General features: G+C 41.1%; 1 protein-coding gene across 10 annotated transcripts in view; it reads right to left on the reverse strand.

Moving 5' to 3' along the window:
• Nucleotides 1–14,667, reverse strand: part of CENPC (centromere protein C) — a 32,423-nt gene that overhangs the window by 2,319 nt on the left and 15,437 nt on the right. For 7 of the 10 annotated variants that reach the window (XM_021395110.1, XM_021395113.1, XM_021395112.1 and 4 more), the window contains 5 exons: nucleotides 13,258–13,353; nucleotides 12,792–12,946; nucleotides 11,780–11,870; nucleotides 11,354–11,426; nucleotides 8,063–8,180 (listed from right to left, as the gene is read on the reverse strand). In XM_021395110.1, coding sequence (XP_021250785.1) covers nucleotides 8,114–8,180; nucleotides 11,354–11,426; nucleotides 11,780–11,870; nucleotides 12,792–12,946; nucleotides 13,258–13,353 — 482 coding nt within the window. In that variant the 3' untranslated portion in view covers nucleotides 8,063–8,113. Of the gene's footprint in view, nucleotides 1–2,027; nucleotides 2,173–8,062; nucleotides 8,181–11,353; nucleotides 11,427–11,779; nucleotides 11,871–12,791; nucleotides 12,947–13,257; nucleotides 13,354–14,667 lie in introns of those variants that run through there. The other 3 variants (XM_021395106.1, XM_021395107.1, XM_021395109.1) reach the window with 3 other exon arrangements.

Below are 14,667 nucleotides of genomic sequence, written 5' to 3' on the forward strand. Positions count from 1 at the left end.
TCATGATCAGAATGTGGCTGTTGATGGTTACAAACTGTTCAGAAGGGACAGGCAAGGAAGGAGAGGAGGAGGCATCAGCCTCCACATCACGGAAGGAATAGAATGTAAAGAGCTTGTCTCTGAAGAATGGCCATGGGCAAGTCAAAAGCCTAGTGGTGAGAGTTAGAGACTGAGGCAACATAGGGAGCCTTGTGGTTGGGGTCCACTACAGGCCACCTGATCAAGTGCAGCCTGTTGATAAAGCCTTCTTCCTCCAGCTACAGGAGGGTTTGCATTTGCAGGCTCTCATCTTGTTGGGGGACTTCAACCACCCAGACACCTGTAGAAAAGTAGCAAGGTGAGCTAAAGGTAATCTAGGAGGCTCCTGGAATGTATCGAGGATAACTTCATGAGAAAGGTAATAAATAGTCGTACGAGGGGGGATAACAGTGTTGGACCTCTTGCTCATCAGTGTGAGTGAACTGATTGATGATATGAGGATAGGAGGCATAGTGACCATACGATTGTGGAGTGTTTGCTGGCCAAACTGCAGAGCAAGAAGAAAATGCACGGGCAGCAGAAGCAGTGACAAGTACTGTGGGAATAGTACAAGTACTGTGGGAATAGTACAAGGAAGCTGCTAGGCTGTGTAGGGATGGGGTCAGGAAAGCCAAGGCCCAACTAGAACTGGACTTGACAAGGTGCTGAAAGAAGGGTAAGAAAGACTTCTATAGGTACACCAATCAGAAAAGGCAAGTCCAGGACAGTGTATCTCCCCTTAATGAGCAATACAGGCATGCTAGTAACAACAGACAAAGAGAAGGCTGAGGTACTCAACATTTTTGCCTCAGTCTTCACTAGTGGATGCTCTACACACAGCCCTCAAGCAGATAGTTGAGAAGGTGGAAACTGGGGCAGCAATGCCCCTCCTGCTGTAAGGGATGATCAGGTTCACAACCACTGGAGGAACCTGAATGTCCAGAAGTCTATGGGTCGTGATGAGGTAAATCCCGGAGTCCTGAGGGAACTGGCTGACATAGTTGCCAAGCCACTCTCCGTGATATTTGAAAAGTCACAGCAGTCAGATGAAGTCCCTCATGACTGGAAAAAAGGCAATATAGTACTCATTTTTAAGAAGAGTAGAAAGGATGACCCAAGGAACTACCAATCTGTCAGCCTCACCTCTGTGCTGGGGAAGACCATGAAGCAGATCCTCCTGGAAGCTATGCTAAGGCACACAGAAATGAGGTAGGTGATACAGGAGAACCAGCATGGCTTCACCCAATGGCAGGTCCTGCCTAACCAACCTTGTTGCTTTTTATGACAGCTTAACTGCATCAGCGGACAAGGAAGAGCCAGTGATGTCATCTATTTGGACTTCAGTAAGGCCTTTGACATGGTCCCTCATAACATTCTTCTCTCCAAATTGGAAAGATATGGATTTGATGGGTAGACTGTTCAGTGGACGAGGAACTGGTCGCAAGATCATACCCAGAGAGCGGAGGTCAATGGCTCAATGTCTGGATGGAGATCAGTGATGAGTGGTGTTGTTCCTCAGGGATCAGTATTTGCATATCTTCATCAATGACACTGACAGTGGAGTTGAGCGCATCCTCAAAGTCTGTGAATTACACCAACCTATGTAGTGTGGTTGACACGCCCAAAGGGACAGGATGCCATCCAGAGAGACCTACACAGGCTTGAGCAGTGGGCCCAGGTGAACCTTAGGAGGTTCAACAAATCAACAAAGTGCAAGGTCTTGCACCTGGGTGTGGCAGCTCCCGCTATCAGTACAAACTGTGGGATAATAAGGATAGAGTACAGTCCTGCTGAAAAAAACCTGGAGGTACTGGTGTACTGGAAGCTGAACACAAACCACTAGTGCACCCTCACAGCCCAGAGAGCCAACCATATCCCACGCTGCATCAAAAGAAGCATGGCCAGCAGGACAAGGGAGCTGATCCTGTCCCTCTGCTCCGCGCTGGTGAGACCTCACCTGGAGTACTGCGTCCAGATTTGGAGTCCTCGATACATGGACCTGTTGGAGCACATCCAAAGGAGGACCACAAAAATGATCCAAGGAATGGAACACCTCTCCTACGAGGACAGGCTGAGAGAGCTGCGGCTGTTCAGCCTGGAGAAGAGAAGGCTTCAAGGTGACCTGATAGCGGCATTTCAATACCTAAAGCAGGGCTACAAAAAAAAGAAGGGGACAGATTCTTTAGCAGGGTCTGCTGTGACAAGACAAGGGGAAATTGTTTCAAACTAAAAGAGAGAATAGTTAGACTGGATAGAAGAAGTTTTTTTTACAATAAGGGTAGTGAAGCACTGGAACACGTTGCCCAGAGGTGGTGGATGCCCCAACCCTGAAGACATTCAAGGTCAGGCTGGACAGGGCTCTGAGCACCCGATGTAGCTGTAGGTGTCCCTGTCCACTGCAAGGGAGTTGGACTAGATGACCCTTAAGGGTCCTTTCCAACTCAAACAATTCTATGATTCCATGATATTTGTGCCCATGCAAATCCGCAGCAATGGGCACAAGCTCCCATGCTAGAGCTCTGTGCCAAACAGCATTCCCACTGGCAACAGAAATGAAGATGTAAGAGCAGGTGAATGCCTGGTCTAGGCTGCCAATACAAAATCAGGACATGGCGTAGCGCCTAAGTGATGGCAGAGCCACAGCAAAATTGTGCCAAGGCAAAACATATCACCAGCATGCTGAATTAGTGCTACAAGAGGTGCAGAAAGCGCACTTTGATGCTCTGTATTGTGTTTGGCCAGGTGAAATGGCATTGAAAAGGATTCTTCCAGCAACGCAGAGCCAGCCTCATGCTTGAGGGATGAGGCTCAAGGACAACCATGTGTGCCTGGAGAGGTGTCAGTTCTGCTTCTGCAGTCTGGAAAAAGGCAGATGACAATGATAAACACCTTGCCAGTGATGTCCTAAGCCAACCTTCTTGGAATTAAAACTATGAAGTCTTTAAGAGAATAGAGGCCAAAGGAAGCATTGCATCACTTCTCCCAGCATGAGAACTGGGAGCTTTGCCAGGCCTTGTACAAAGCTTGAAGGAGAGGAGGCAGAGGAACACCTCTGAAATAATTCAAATACCTGGAACTGACTTAGAAAAATAATACAGTCATTGCAAATAGAACTAACACAAAAAAAAAGAAGCCTTTGAAGAGGGCACTGAAATCAAATTACTCAGATTACTCAAATTACTTTAGGCTGCAAAACAAAAAATGCAGGAAGAGAATATTCTAACTTGGTACAGGCATTGAGAGAACTGAAAACAGTGGCAAGCGAATGCCTCCTTATACAGTCACTACAAGGAGCAAAAGGAAACAGGAAAGCATACCTTGGACAGAAAAGGCAAGGTAACAACTGCCAGCTTGCACAGCAGGATACAGCGCATCATACTGGTAGCATGTGCGTGTAGATTTCCACTAAGAAAAGGAAGTTATGAGCAACATTTTCGTAACATATGCAATACTTATTTGCAATTTCAGGAATAATGTGAGTTCCAGAAAAGTCAAGAGAAAAACCTGGACACTTAAGAAAGTTCTTAGCCCATGCATACATCCAATAAATTAAAAAAATGATTTGTACTTCATCTACACACACAGTTGTATGGAAATGGCTGAGGACAGGTGGAAGATGGGGGCACGTGCCTCATTTGCAACCCCTCGCATTTTGCCAGAGAGATGAGCTTTGCAGCAAAACAAATGCATGCTTACAAAACCCTTCAGAAGAATAGCTAAATTATTTTCAGTAAGAACAGTATTACTACAAGCAATAAGCCCCTCGTCCTCTTTTTTTTCCCACATCAAGAAAAACAAGTATGTCATGCAATGTGGCAGCGTGGGTGTTGAATGTAAGCAACAGAAGCCATTTCATGACAAGGTAATGACTTCTGTGAACTTAAGTGCTCTTAGCAAGCAAACAAAATGAAGCTGTTCTAAATTCTGATGAGATAATCCTCTCAAAGTAATTTGTTTGGAAAGGATAAGTAGGATGCTAAGATGGGACTCGGTACACCACTGAACAAAGAGGCAAAAAAAGCAAATGTTTAGTGCTTTTTCTTCAAAGCATATTGAGGCTTTTTTGCTACCTAGAATTATGCTCAAGTCAGGCACCTGTGTTCTAATTCCTGCATCAACTTCTGCACTTTAAGTTACTTTAAGAGTGCACAGTAAAGCTGAGTTGCTTAAGAGGCAAACGTCTGCTTCTAATATGAAGAAAATCAGCCATAATGAAGTCAGAGAGCATTTGTTGGATGCAGAAAGGCCTCTGCAATTATCACTTAATTGTCCTTCATGGGCCAGTACTGGGAGTCTCATACTTTCCCCTTATGGTTGATTCCTCTTCCAGCACTTCTTCTTAACTGGCTACTTAATTAGTCTTCCTTCCTGGACTTAATTGTAAATTTGTTTTGATTAATTAGCCTCAGAGCTGACTTGGCGCTTACTGAAATACAGGAGGAGTGCTTAGTTTCTTCAGCTTATAGCCTACCGTACCCTATGGGAGCCCCTGCTTTGTCAGCATTAAAATTTCTAGTTCAGATTGTGGAAAAACTTTTTCATAATTAGCTTTCCTTTCCTACTCCCTCTGTAATGCAACACAAAAGTGGTGATAACATAAAGAAAGGCTAAGATTTAATAAGTTCATGTCTCTTGTCCAGAGGATTTTATTTCATGTTCACTAGTTGAATCTTTTGATTCTAGTCAAGCTAAATGTGAGTGATCATAGCACTGACAGAATCCCAAACCAAGAGAGTAAGCTGCCAGCACAGACAGCTGCATTCTGACGGCACCAACACCAGAAAGGTTTCCCTTCCCCTTCAGAAAAGTCCTGTTCTGCTACTGAACTTCACGTTACTGAACTTCAAGGAAAACCCTTCATGCAACCCTAGGCAAGCCAGTCTGCAACACCTTTGGACACTAGAACACTTACTTTAGAACTAGTGCAGCTCTTCATTATGTTTACACCTCTCATACCATTCCCCTCCCTCCTTAGAGCATATTGATTCCACATGGTGATACCATAGATCTGGTATCTTGATCCATTCTCACTTTAGCTAGTGGTGCTGGAAGCTCAGGAAAAGGCAACTTCAAACACCACAAGCATGTAAAAACATTATGAGATAAGCGATGTGGATCATCAGCTATCCTACTGAAATGAGTTTATTATTTATTTGAAGTTTTGGCAACTGAAAGTGTTTGGGGGAACAAAAGGAAGGGTGCTGCAGGAGTGGCCTCTGTGAGAGAGGAGCGAGAAAGCTGTGAGACAAACAGCTCCAAAATCAGTGCAGGAGCAGCAAGCAAATCCTGAAGGAGGCCACAGCCCATGGAGAGCTCCTGCAGGTGCAGGCCTCAAGTTGGAGCTGCAGTCCATGGAGAGGAGCCCAAGATGGAGCAGATGATCTATCAGGAACTTTGGTCCTTGGGGGATCTTTGCTGGAGCAGTCCATTCCTGAAGGACTGCACCCTGTAGTACGGCTCCCCACTGGAGCAAGGGGGGAGTGCAAGGAGGATGGAGCAAGAGAGACAAAGCATCATGGACTCTACTGTACTGCTCAAATAAAAGTGAAGGTAGAGCTGGCAGCAAAGCTCACCTTCCTAGGAAGAAGGGAAAAGACATTTTTAGTTTTAATTCTCACTGTCTTGCTCTTATTTTTCACTTGCAGTAAATTAATCTTCCCAAGTTAAATCTGTTTGGGCTATGATGGTAATTGGTGAGTGTAACGCTATAATGGGATGGAAAGTACCGTGATAATAGCAAGGTGGCAAAGTCTTTGGCTACAGCAAATGAGAATGAACCCAAACGCAGCAGCCACAGATGCAGAAATGAAGGAAAAGAGCTGCTTACCTTTGGAAGGCCTCAGGTAGGCAGGGATCTCCAGCAAGAGATACCCTCACCTCCACTGCCAACCCTTAACTGAGGTCTGGGAAGGGGTGGATCCTGGCTCCATCCCTTCCGGTCACTCAGGTGCACTGCATGCACCTGAGCTCCCCTGGCTTGGTCCTGCCTTCCCACCAGGTGCTTAAGCACTGCTTCAGGCCATGACTTAGCATTTCCACTACAGTGAGTGATCCCCCTGTCCTTATCTCAAGCCAGGAGCTTTTTCATCTTTCTTTCTCCTCTTGTCCTGCTGACGAAGAGGAGTGAGAGTGTGTGGCTGGCTGCTGGCCAAGGTCAACCCACTGCACCTACTCATTTTATAAACTTCCCACACAGCTATCAAGAGCACCACGCTTCTTCAGTTTCCAAATTTAGAAGCCCTTACCTATCAAGCTGCAAAGAGAAGTGTAAAATCTTACTTATCTTTTTCTGTGAACACTTAGATTTGCATCTCAATTCAACAGACTGAGAAAATAAACACTTGGCTTCCTTCAGCTCATTTCATTTATTGCTTGTCTCATGCTCTAAACAAGAAAAGACTACAGAAATGCAAAGCAAATGTAGTTTTACAGTCTTTTGTGTGTCTTTGCTTGGGCACAGCAGCTTAAATGAAGGAAAAAAGAAAAAACACAGGCTTTGTGGGCGCGCTCAAGAACACTGAGCAACTCCTTTAACATATTCACTCCCTATTGCTCAGCAGCCAACTGTTTTGACTGGTGTCAGTTATTTGTTTTCATCTTCAAGCTGGACCATAGAAATTAGCTTGGTTGTGAATTCTAAAGGAAGTTTTTCTTTTAAGAATGGAGAATTGCATCACCGAGAGCTCTCCTGACTCAATCTGTGTGCACCCACATAAAGCAATAGGATATTAAGGTGTTCACTTGAAGCTGTCAATGCCATGAAAGAGCCATGTTCCACACTCTGCAGATGTGTTATCTAGAGTCAATCACTGCTTAAATGCTATATTACAGTACATATCATGTAGCAGAGTGTATCGGGAGAAATGCAAGAAATATTCCTTCATGCTGAAATGCCTTTTTAGCTATTACAAAAATGAGGAAATTGCTCTTCAGTTTATATTGTATTCCTCAAATGTTAATTTAATTACAGATAACTAATTCAGGTGCATACTTGAAAAACAGAAGGAATTGTGTATGCGCTTCAAAAGTTTGTTTTATTGGTGCTGTTTATTTCTCTGTAATTACTCAGCTCAGATTCTCTTATTTTGTGTTTACTAAGTAATAATATAATAATATAAATATGTATGCACACATCTGACAGTTTTGCAACCGTTCTCCTGCATCCTCCTTTAAATTACAAAGGAAAACTTTGTTTATTAAGACAAACAGCTTTATAACGAAATGAAACCCCTGAAACATTAGATTTTTCAAAAGAACCTAATAACCAGTAAGTTCTTTTTCTCAAAGGAACCCAAAGCCTTGACAAATCTGACTTTTTCATTGTGGAGGGTCATTGCCAGTTAAGCTCTTTAGCATACATTTCTAGTTGCTATCACAACACTCACCACAGGACACATTTACTATCTAACACTAAGCTGATGAAATATTTGACTCAGCTTTTGCTTTCAGCTCTCTCAACTACTGTTGACAAGAAAGTAACGAGCTAACACACTAAACCAGATTTCCTCAAAGAACAGCGCATGTACCAAAGTAGCAGCAGAGGCGTGACGACCATCCCTACTTGAGTTCAGAGGACGTAACATCAGTTAACAATTTGAGCATAACAAAGTAATTACAGACCTGGCTCAGATCTCTACTACTGTTAGAGATATTTTCTGTATTCTACAATAAATAAATGAAAAGTTGTGCTATCTGAACTGAATATATAAACCACTGAGTCTAGGTAATAATCTAAGCACTGTTTTAAAAGCTGTAACATGGAAATAACATTATAGAGACCCTAAAAATATATGTTTAAGCTACAGCCCACATGGTCTGCATGGGCTATTTCCTTAGCATTTTACCCAGTCCAGACTTTGCCACATATCTGTTTGAAACCATCACAGTAGTCAGTGGAAGCTGGATTACTAAACAAAGCAGAAAATACACCAATTAAAAGAGTTCTCAGATTCCAGAGGATTTTTTTCAGGTCAATTTTTTTGCAGTATCTTTTTGGATAAAGGAAAAAAGTAGACCGCCAAAGGTTACCAGTAGCCAGACATACACAACAATGTAGGAAGCAGGAGCCACAGCAAGACCAAGCAGAGGTGAAACATCAACTTTTTCCTTCCAATGACCAGTTCTCATTTGCCACACTGCACAACTCAGCACCCACAGGAGCCCTGGAATGCAAACAGAACTTTGCAACTCAAGGTGTAGATTCTCCTGCATTTCTATACATGACAAGACTACAAGTGTCAAGTTAAAACAAAAAATGCAGTCCAGACAAAGTGTAAACAAGCTAGCTCAACTCAGCTCCTGCTATGCACTACTATTTTTAAAAACAACTGTGTCTCTGCAACCCGTACAACTTGCATGCTAACAGAATGAACTCTGCAAGATTCAGTAACAAATTCTAATGTTAATGGAAACTGACAACAGAATCCAAGTGAATTTATCCGCATCTGTAACAAACTCTTCTTCCTCCCCTCCTCACAAAAGCCAAACCCTACTGGGTATAGATGCCAGCCAAGGACAAACAGCTGTGGTTGAAGCACCATCTAATGGCAAACAGTGGAACTGTTTCTATAGATAGAGAAGGCAAGATTAAGAACTTTGGTGTGCTTCGTAAAAAATAAATTTCTATTTTCTCTTTCCTGTCCTAAATAAGATATTTTTCCTATAATTATAGAACATTGGAGCCACTATTTTAAGAAATCATGCTGTTTTCACTGCAGAACTAGAGACACTTAATCAACTGTTGCAGCAAAATACACGTTATGTCACTATTGCTTAGAATGGAATTAAAACTAACACTGTGAAGTAAAAGGAATGATAAAACGGATAACTGATTAGGCAAGTACTTTTTCAAAATTGTACAAACTGCAAGCAACATCCTTGACATAACTGACTTTACTACTCAAACAAACAAAAAGTATTTTGAGATGCTGTTCAACTATGGAAATGTTCTCTGCAAACTCCATTGGACATTTCACACAAGAAATCAACTAGCCAGGAAGCAACGAAACCATCTAGCCTAAAAAGTTACTTGCTTTTCCAAACCCACAGTATTCTGTTGACGCTCCCAGTCAGAGTTAGGAAAAACAAACAGGCATTTGTGCCATTCTGATCTTGAACCTGCACTTGAACATCTGCCACTTTTCGGTTTGTGGCAAGAACCCATCTGAACACATGACTTCAGCTTAAAACATTTAGGATGGATTTCTCATTACTTAAGAACCAAAGAAAATCCACTCAAAACCTTAATACCAAGTTGCAGTACAGTACAGTGAGGGAAGACAGCAGCAAGGCAATGCTTCACCTCCATCTGACCCTACCAAACTAAAATGTATTCCTGCAAAGTGGCAGGCTGCCTTGAGTTCTGTGACAACACACATCCACATTTTCCTTTAAGGCCATCAGCTCCACAGTCCATACTCATTTGCTAACATCTTCACAAGACATTCTTTTGCTACCCAGACTCAGCAGGCAGATGCTGTGGAAATTTTGTTCTGCATTCTCTGCTTTCTGAACTCCCTGGCCTCCAATGCAATGGAAAAGTTTCTACTTTCCATTTTTCAACTTTCAGCTGGAGCTGATGACCAGTTAGGCATGGAGATCATCACATTTGCCCCCTGACTGCTGGGAGACACACTTAGGATAGGAGCAGAGGTTCTTTAGTTTAATGCTAGCCCTCTACTGTTTTCCAAGTGGCAAACCTCCAGATCTCTGCGGGCCTGCCTAAAGAGTTTAAAGCCTTACAGACAGAGAGCTTTATGGGCGGGATTCCCTCAAGCAGTGGAGACAATGTGTGTGCCCATTTGGTAGCTGGCACGGCTCCAAAACAGAAGGGAAATTTTAATCTCGCTAACCTTGAAAAGGCCAGCCAAGCCCAAAAGTTAGAATTGCTGCCAACAGCAAGTTGTTATCAGCTACAACTGACTTTAAAAGAAAAAAAACTAATTGTAAAACTTATAAAATTTGAGATTGAGTGGAAAATAAGTTGCTTCCCTGCAAACATAACTTTGCCTGCAAATAATTTTTAGCAAGAGGATGAATTAAATGATAATTGGCATAATCCTGTTTCAGCTACTCAGGAATTCAGCAGGACCTAGCCACTGAATGCAAAGATGCTATCTAACTTTAAGTATGTACAGAGTCAGCCTTTCTATACACTAACTGTGGGAAACAATGCTCGAAAGAGAATGAAAAAAAAGCACATGCCTAAAATCCACCCATCTAAAATATCTCTCACACAGTAGAGCCTCAGCATCTAAGCCTTTTCACAGACACAGTTTAGTTCTCACCTGTAAGTTGTTTGTTTGTTTTTATGGTAAGCACTAAAGCCAGTTCCTCTTTCCTACTTTAATTGGTACTCTAGATTTAATATCAAGATCACGGTCAAGACTGCTTACTAGGTCAGTCCTCGATCCTCAAGTAGTCAGCCCCTAAACAGTTTCCAGTTCCAATTCCATTTTCTCTATCTCTTCCTCTTCTAGAACTGCATTGACCACACTTCGAAAACACTCTACCAGAGTAGCTGCAGCTTATCCTTATGTTCAGCCAGAAGAAACCTTGAAGAGCTTAGGAGACAAATGTTATGTATATACCATCTGCTGTCTAGACTTGGCTTCTGGAGTATGCAGTATAATTACAGTTTTCCCAAAGGTCATCATTATTATTTGTTAATCAAAACAAAAGATATTAAAATAACATATTTGGCAATGACCTATCACTGTTACACAAAATAAAGCTATCCACAACATCCAGAGCTTTCATATGAAAAATAGAAGTAATACAAATTTTAGGCACTAATCGTACCTCTGCTAGACAAGGAAGAAACTGCTGTCACAAACATATTAGAAGAATGCTGGACCCTAGCATGCAATTCCAGCAGTCCATCTCCTAGACAACAATTACTGAAGTACAAACAGTATGGCTCTACGTGCAAGGAGATTATTCTGAGATTTATATCAGGCAGACAGTAAGTCTAACAGATGTTAGCCGAGTTAGCTGACGATGTCAAAATTAATTTAAGTGCTAAGCATTTTTGGGAGATTAGGTATAAAAGTACACTTTGGAAAAATATGTGTTTCCCACTAGTTTTCAAGTATATCTTACTGTCTTTGGATGAGAAAAGTGCCTGTCACAAAGCGAGGCCCTTCGCTCCATCACTGAAGTTTGAGAGTAAACTTCTGAGTTGGTTTTGTAGCTCTATGATGATTTCATCATCTCTGCCTTAATTTGTAAAGTTAAGCTGGGCACACTTAAACACACTTTGTATTCCAAAAAAAAATCAGAAAATACAAGAGCTTGAAAAGTATTTTGAGCAGCTTCTTGGCAGAAATTTCTTCACCTGTCATTTTTGAGTTGTGTGAAATGAAGAACACTTTCTTCATTCAGAAGATTACGTATGTTATATCCATTTCCTACAAATAAAAACAGAAAATGTTTTCTTTAGAAGCCACTAGTAATTTTTGAAGTCCTGTCCCGACTTCAACAACTATATTTTTACTTTGTATATTTTACCAGTTTTAAAGTTGTCTGTTGAATGAACTCTGAAGCCAACTCAGGTAAACAAGCAGTGTTTGTATCACTACATCAAGATCAGTTCAACAACCATGTCCACTGTTGGGTCACATTCCCTTCTTCCTAGTCGGGTACTTCCCCATTCTCTACTCAGACTTAACTCTCCCAACCATTCACCTCAGTATTCCTTCCTAATATGGTAATTTATTCTAATCTGTTCCCAACAAATTGATTTTTAAAGACATGTACTTACCTGCTGGAACATAGAAATAGTCCCCTGAAGTCAGGTAATACGATGTCTTATGCAAGGTGACAATAATCTGGCCACGGATAACATAGAAAGCCTTAATAGAAAGCCAACAGATTCTAAGATCAGCAACATCTCCTTTGCAAACGTTTAAAAAAGTTATCCAAGAAAAAAATACTGTTTTGTTCATAATCTGTACTGAAGTAGAATAATAAGCTTAGCTGCAACTCCTTTCCTCCTCCATTGAAAATTAAGACGTGCAACTCGAAAGGTGGCAGGGAGACATTATTTATTTATTTAATACTTCTATCTTGCCTGCAATCCATTCCATAAGCACACATGGACATGCATGATTAATGTGAAAGAAAGAAGAGTAACATACATGCGAATAACCTCTAGTAATTTCCTTGATTTGTAACCGTTTAATTTTACAACTGATACGATTAGTTTATATTTCCTGTATATATTTGCATTTTAGGAAAAAAAATATGAAAAACCCATCAACTCCATACGCTATTTCTAACTGTTCTAAGACTCTGGCCACAAAGATAATCAGAGGGCTGGAGCACATCTCCTGCGAAGACAGCCTGATGGAGCTAGGCTTGTTCAGCCTGGAGAAGGGAAGGCTTCAGGGAGACTCAATAGTGGCCTTCCAATACTTAAAAGGGAGCTTATAAGCAGGATGGAAATCAACTTTTTACAGAGGCAGATAGTGATAGGACAAGGGAGTTTTAAACTAAAAGAGGAGAGATTTAGAGTAGATGTCAGAGTGGTGAGGCCCTGGCACAGGCTGCCCAGAGGGGCTGTGAATGCCTTATTCCTGGAGGTGCTCAAGGTCAGGTTGGATGGGGCCTTGGGCACCCCGATCTAGTGTCCAATTTAGCGGTTGACAACTCTGCCCATGGCAGGGGGAGGTTGGAACTAGGTGATCCATGAGGTCCCTTCCAAGCCATTCTATGATTCTATGATTTTTTGTTTACATATAGACCATTAAATAAAAAGAAGAAAGTGTGCTTACTATTGTATCCATGTGGACAAACTGGTGTCCCTTTTCTTTAAGAGGTTTCAAGATCAATTTACCAGCAGCAAAATCAGATGTATTCAAACTTTTATATACTTTTATCGATTCATCTTCGAAGAAACATGAGTGACTGCTTCCAGAGTTAATACACACTGCAAGGAAAGTCCGTAAGATTAAATGTTAATACTAACACAGTCATCATCATAGTTCTGCCCTTTTTCAACTACATATACCATATATTGTGTCAGTGCAATAATTCCACCACTTACACTTAATAATTAGCTGAAAAAAATCATCCTCATTTTCTGTCTCTCAAAACATCATCTGGAAAAGCAATGAGTATTTCAGCAGCTCACCTTTTTATGCCCAAAAACGCATGAGCAATTTTATTTCTACAGCAGTCCATACCTAAAAAGTTACTACATAATATAGAAAGGTCCTTAGTTATATCCCTTTATCTTACCTAGAAGAACTTCCTGATTTGTTACTGGGTCCACTATGCTTGTTGGCTTAGAAGCATCAGCTAGGGGGATATCCAAGCATTCAGCTACCCCACTTCCTAAGGAGAAAAAAAAAAAAAAGTACAGGAGAGTAACCACTCCACAACTGAAGCACTTAATCACAATTTTTGGATTTCATACAAGTTATTAAATTTGTTTTATTAAGTGACTAAACAGATCGAAGCACACTTTCTCCTGATAAAGGGAGAAATACTTATCAGTTCTTGAAGATCTAATTTTCATTGGAATTATTTCCATCTGCAATTGGTAAATTTTCTAAGTCAGAAGGAATTTCTCAGGGTAATGCCAATGATATTGCTTGTGCTATTAATGGTAGCATTTACTCAAAAGTAGCAGCATTTTAAGGGAAGAACTCTTCTAGAAAAATATTTCGAGAATATTAAGATATTAATACATGCTAGCTAAGAAAAGCAAGTCTTTTACTACTGATGATGGGCATCAGGAGACTTAAGAGAGGAAGCGCTCAAACAAGTACATGTTCACTTTTCCTTGTCTTGAGAGACACCATTACAGGAATCTCATCCTACGTTGTAAATCAGGGAATAATTTCTAGAATATAATGCATTTTTCCAGAGAAGACAAAAGCCCAAGAGTTTATGACAATCTTATGCTTTTCAAACAGAAAAGAGACCCTGGAGAATTTTCAAGATGAAACAAATATCCCAAAGGTCTCCTGGAGAACTCTCTTAAGTAGGCAAGTTTAATTCCACAGTGCGCAGGAAGTCCCTCTAAATGTAGTCAGAAAAAGGATGTCAAAGGCAAGCTATAGCACTTTAGAGGCACTCATGGCTGGTTAAGCACTATGTGGAAACAGTCAGGGCTAAGAGACTGAAATAATTTTTTCAAAATAATCACCTCTATCAAAAGAGACAGCAGTAGGTGCAACTCCATAGCCCTAACCACAGAATTTTTATTGTATCATTAAAATTCAGGAATTTGTCCTAGAAATTCAACTCAGCTAATGGGTCTTGTACACATTACTCTTTTGTTAACATCCTTGAACTTTAAGTATCTCAGGAATAATGTCTGGTAAACAGAAAATGCATCACTTCTAGAGGCAGTTCAAAGGAACATAAAGCAGCCAATATTCTTTCTAAGATACAGTATCAACAGTCACTACCAACTCAAGCTTCCATAAACTTGCAAATAAACTTAAAAGCTGTATTCACAAAGGTTCGGATAGATTAGAATCTTGCCTCCATCAGTGGCCAAAAGCAGGCACACCTTTCGCCTCCCAGAATACTGTAATGGAGCAATAGCTTCCATGGAATACTCTCCACCTCTAGTGTGTAGCTTGTTTTAAGAGCTATTAGCAGTTAAGTATTCTGTGAATTTATCTTGTTCTCGCATTG

This window comes from Numida meleagris, chromosome 4 (assembly GCF_002078875.1).
Source record: "Numida meleagris isolate 19003 breed g44 Domestic line chromosome 4, NumMel1.0, whole genome shotgun sequence".
NCBI lineage: Eukaryota > Metazoa > Chordata > Aves > Galliformes > Numididae > Numida > Numida meleagris.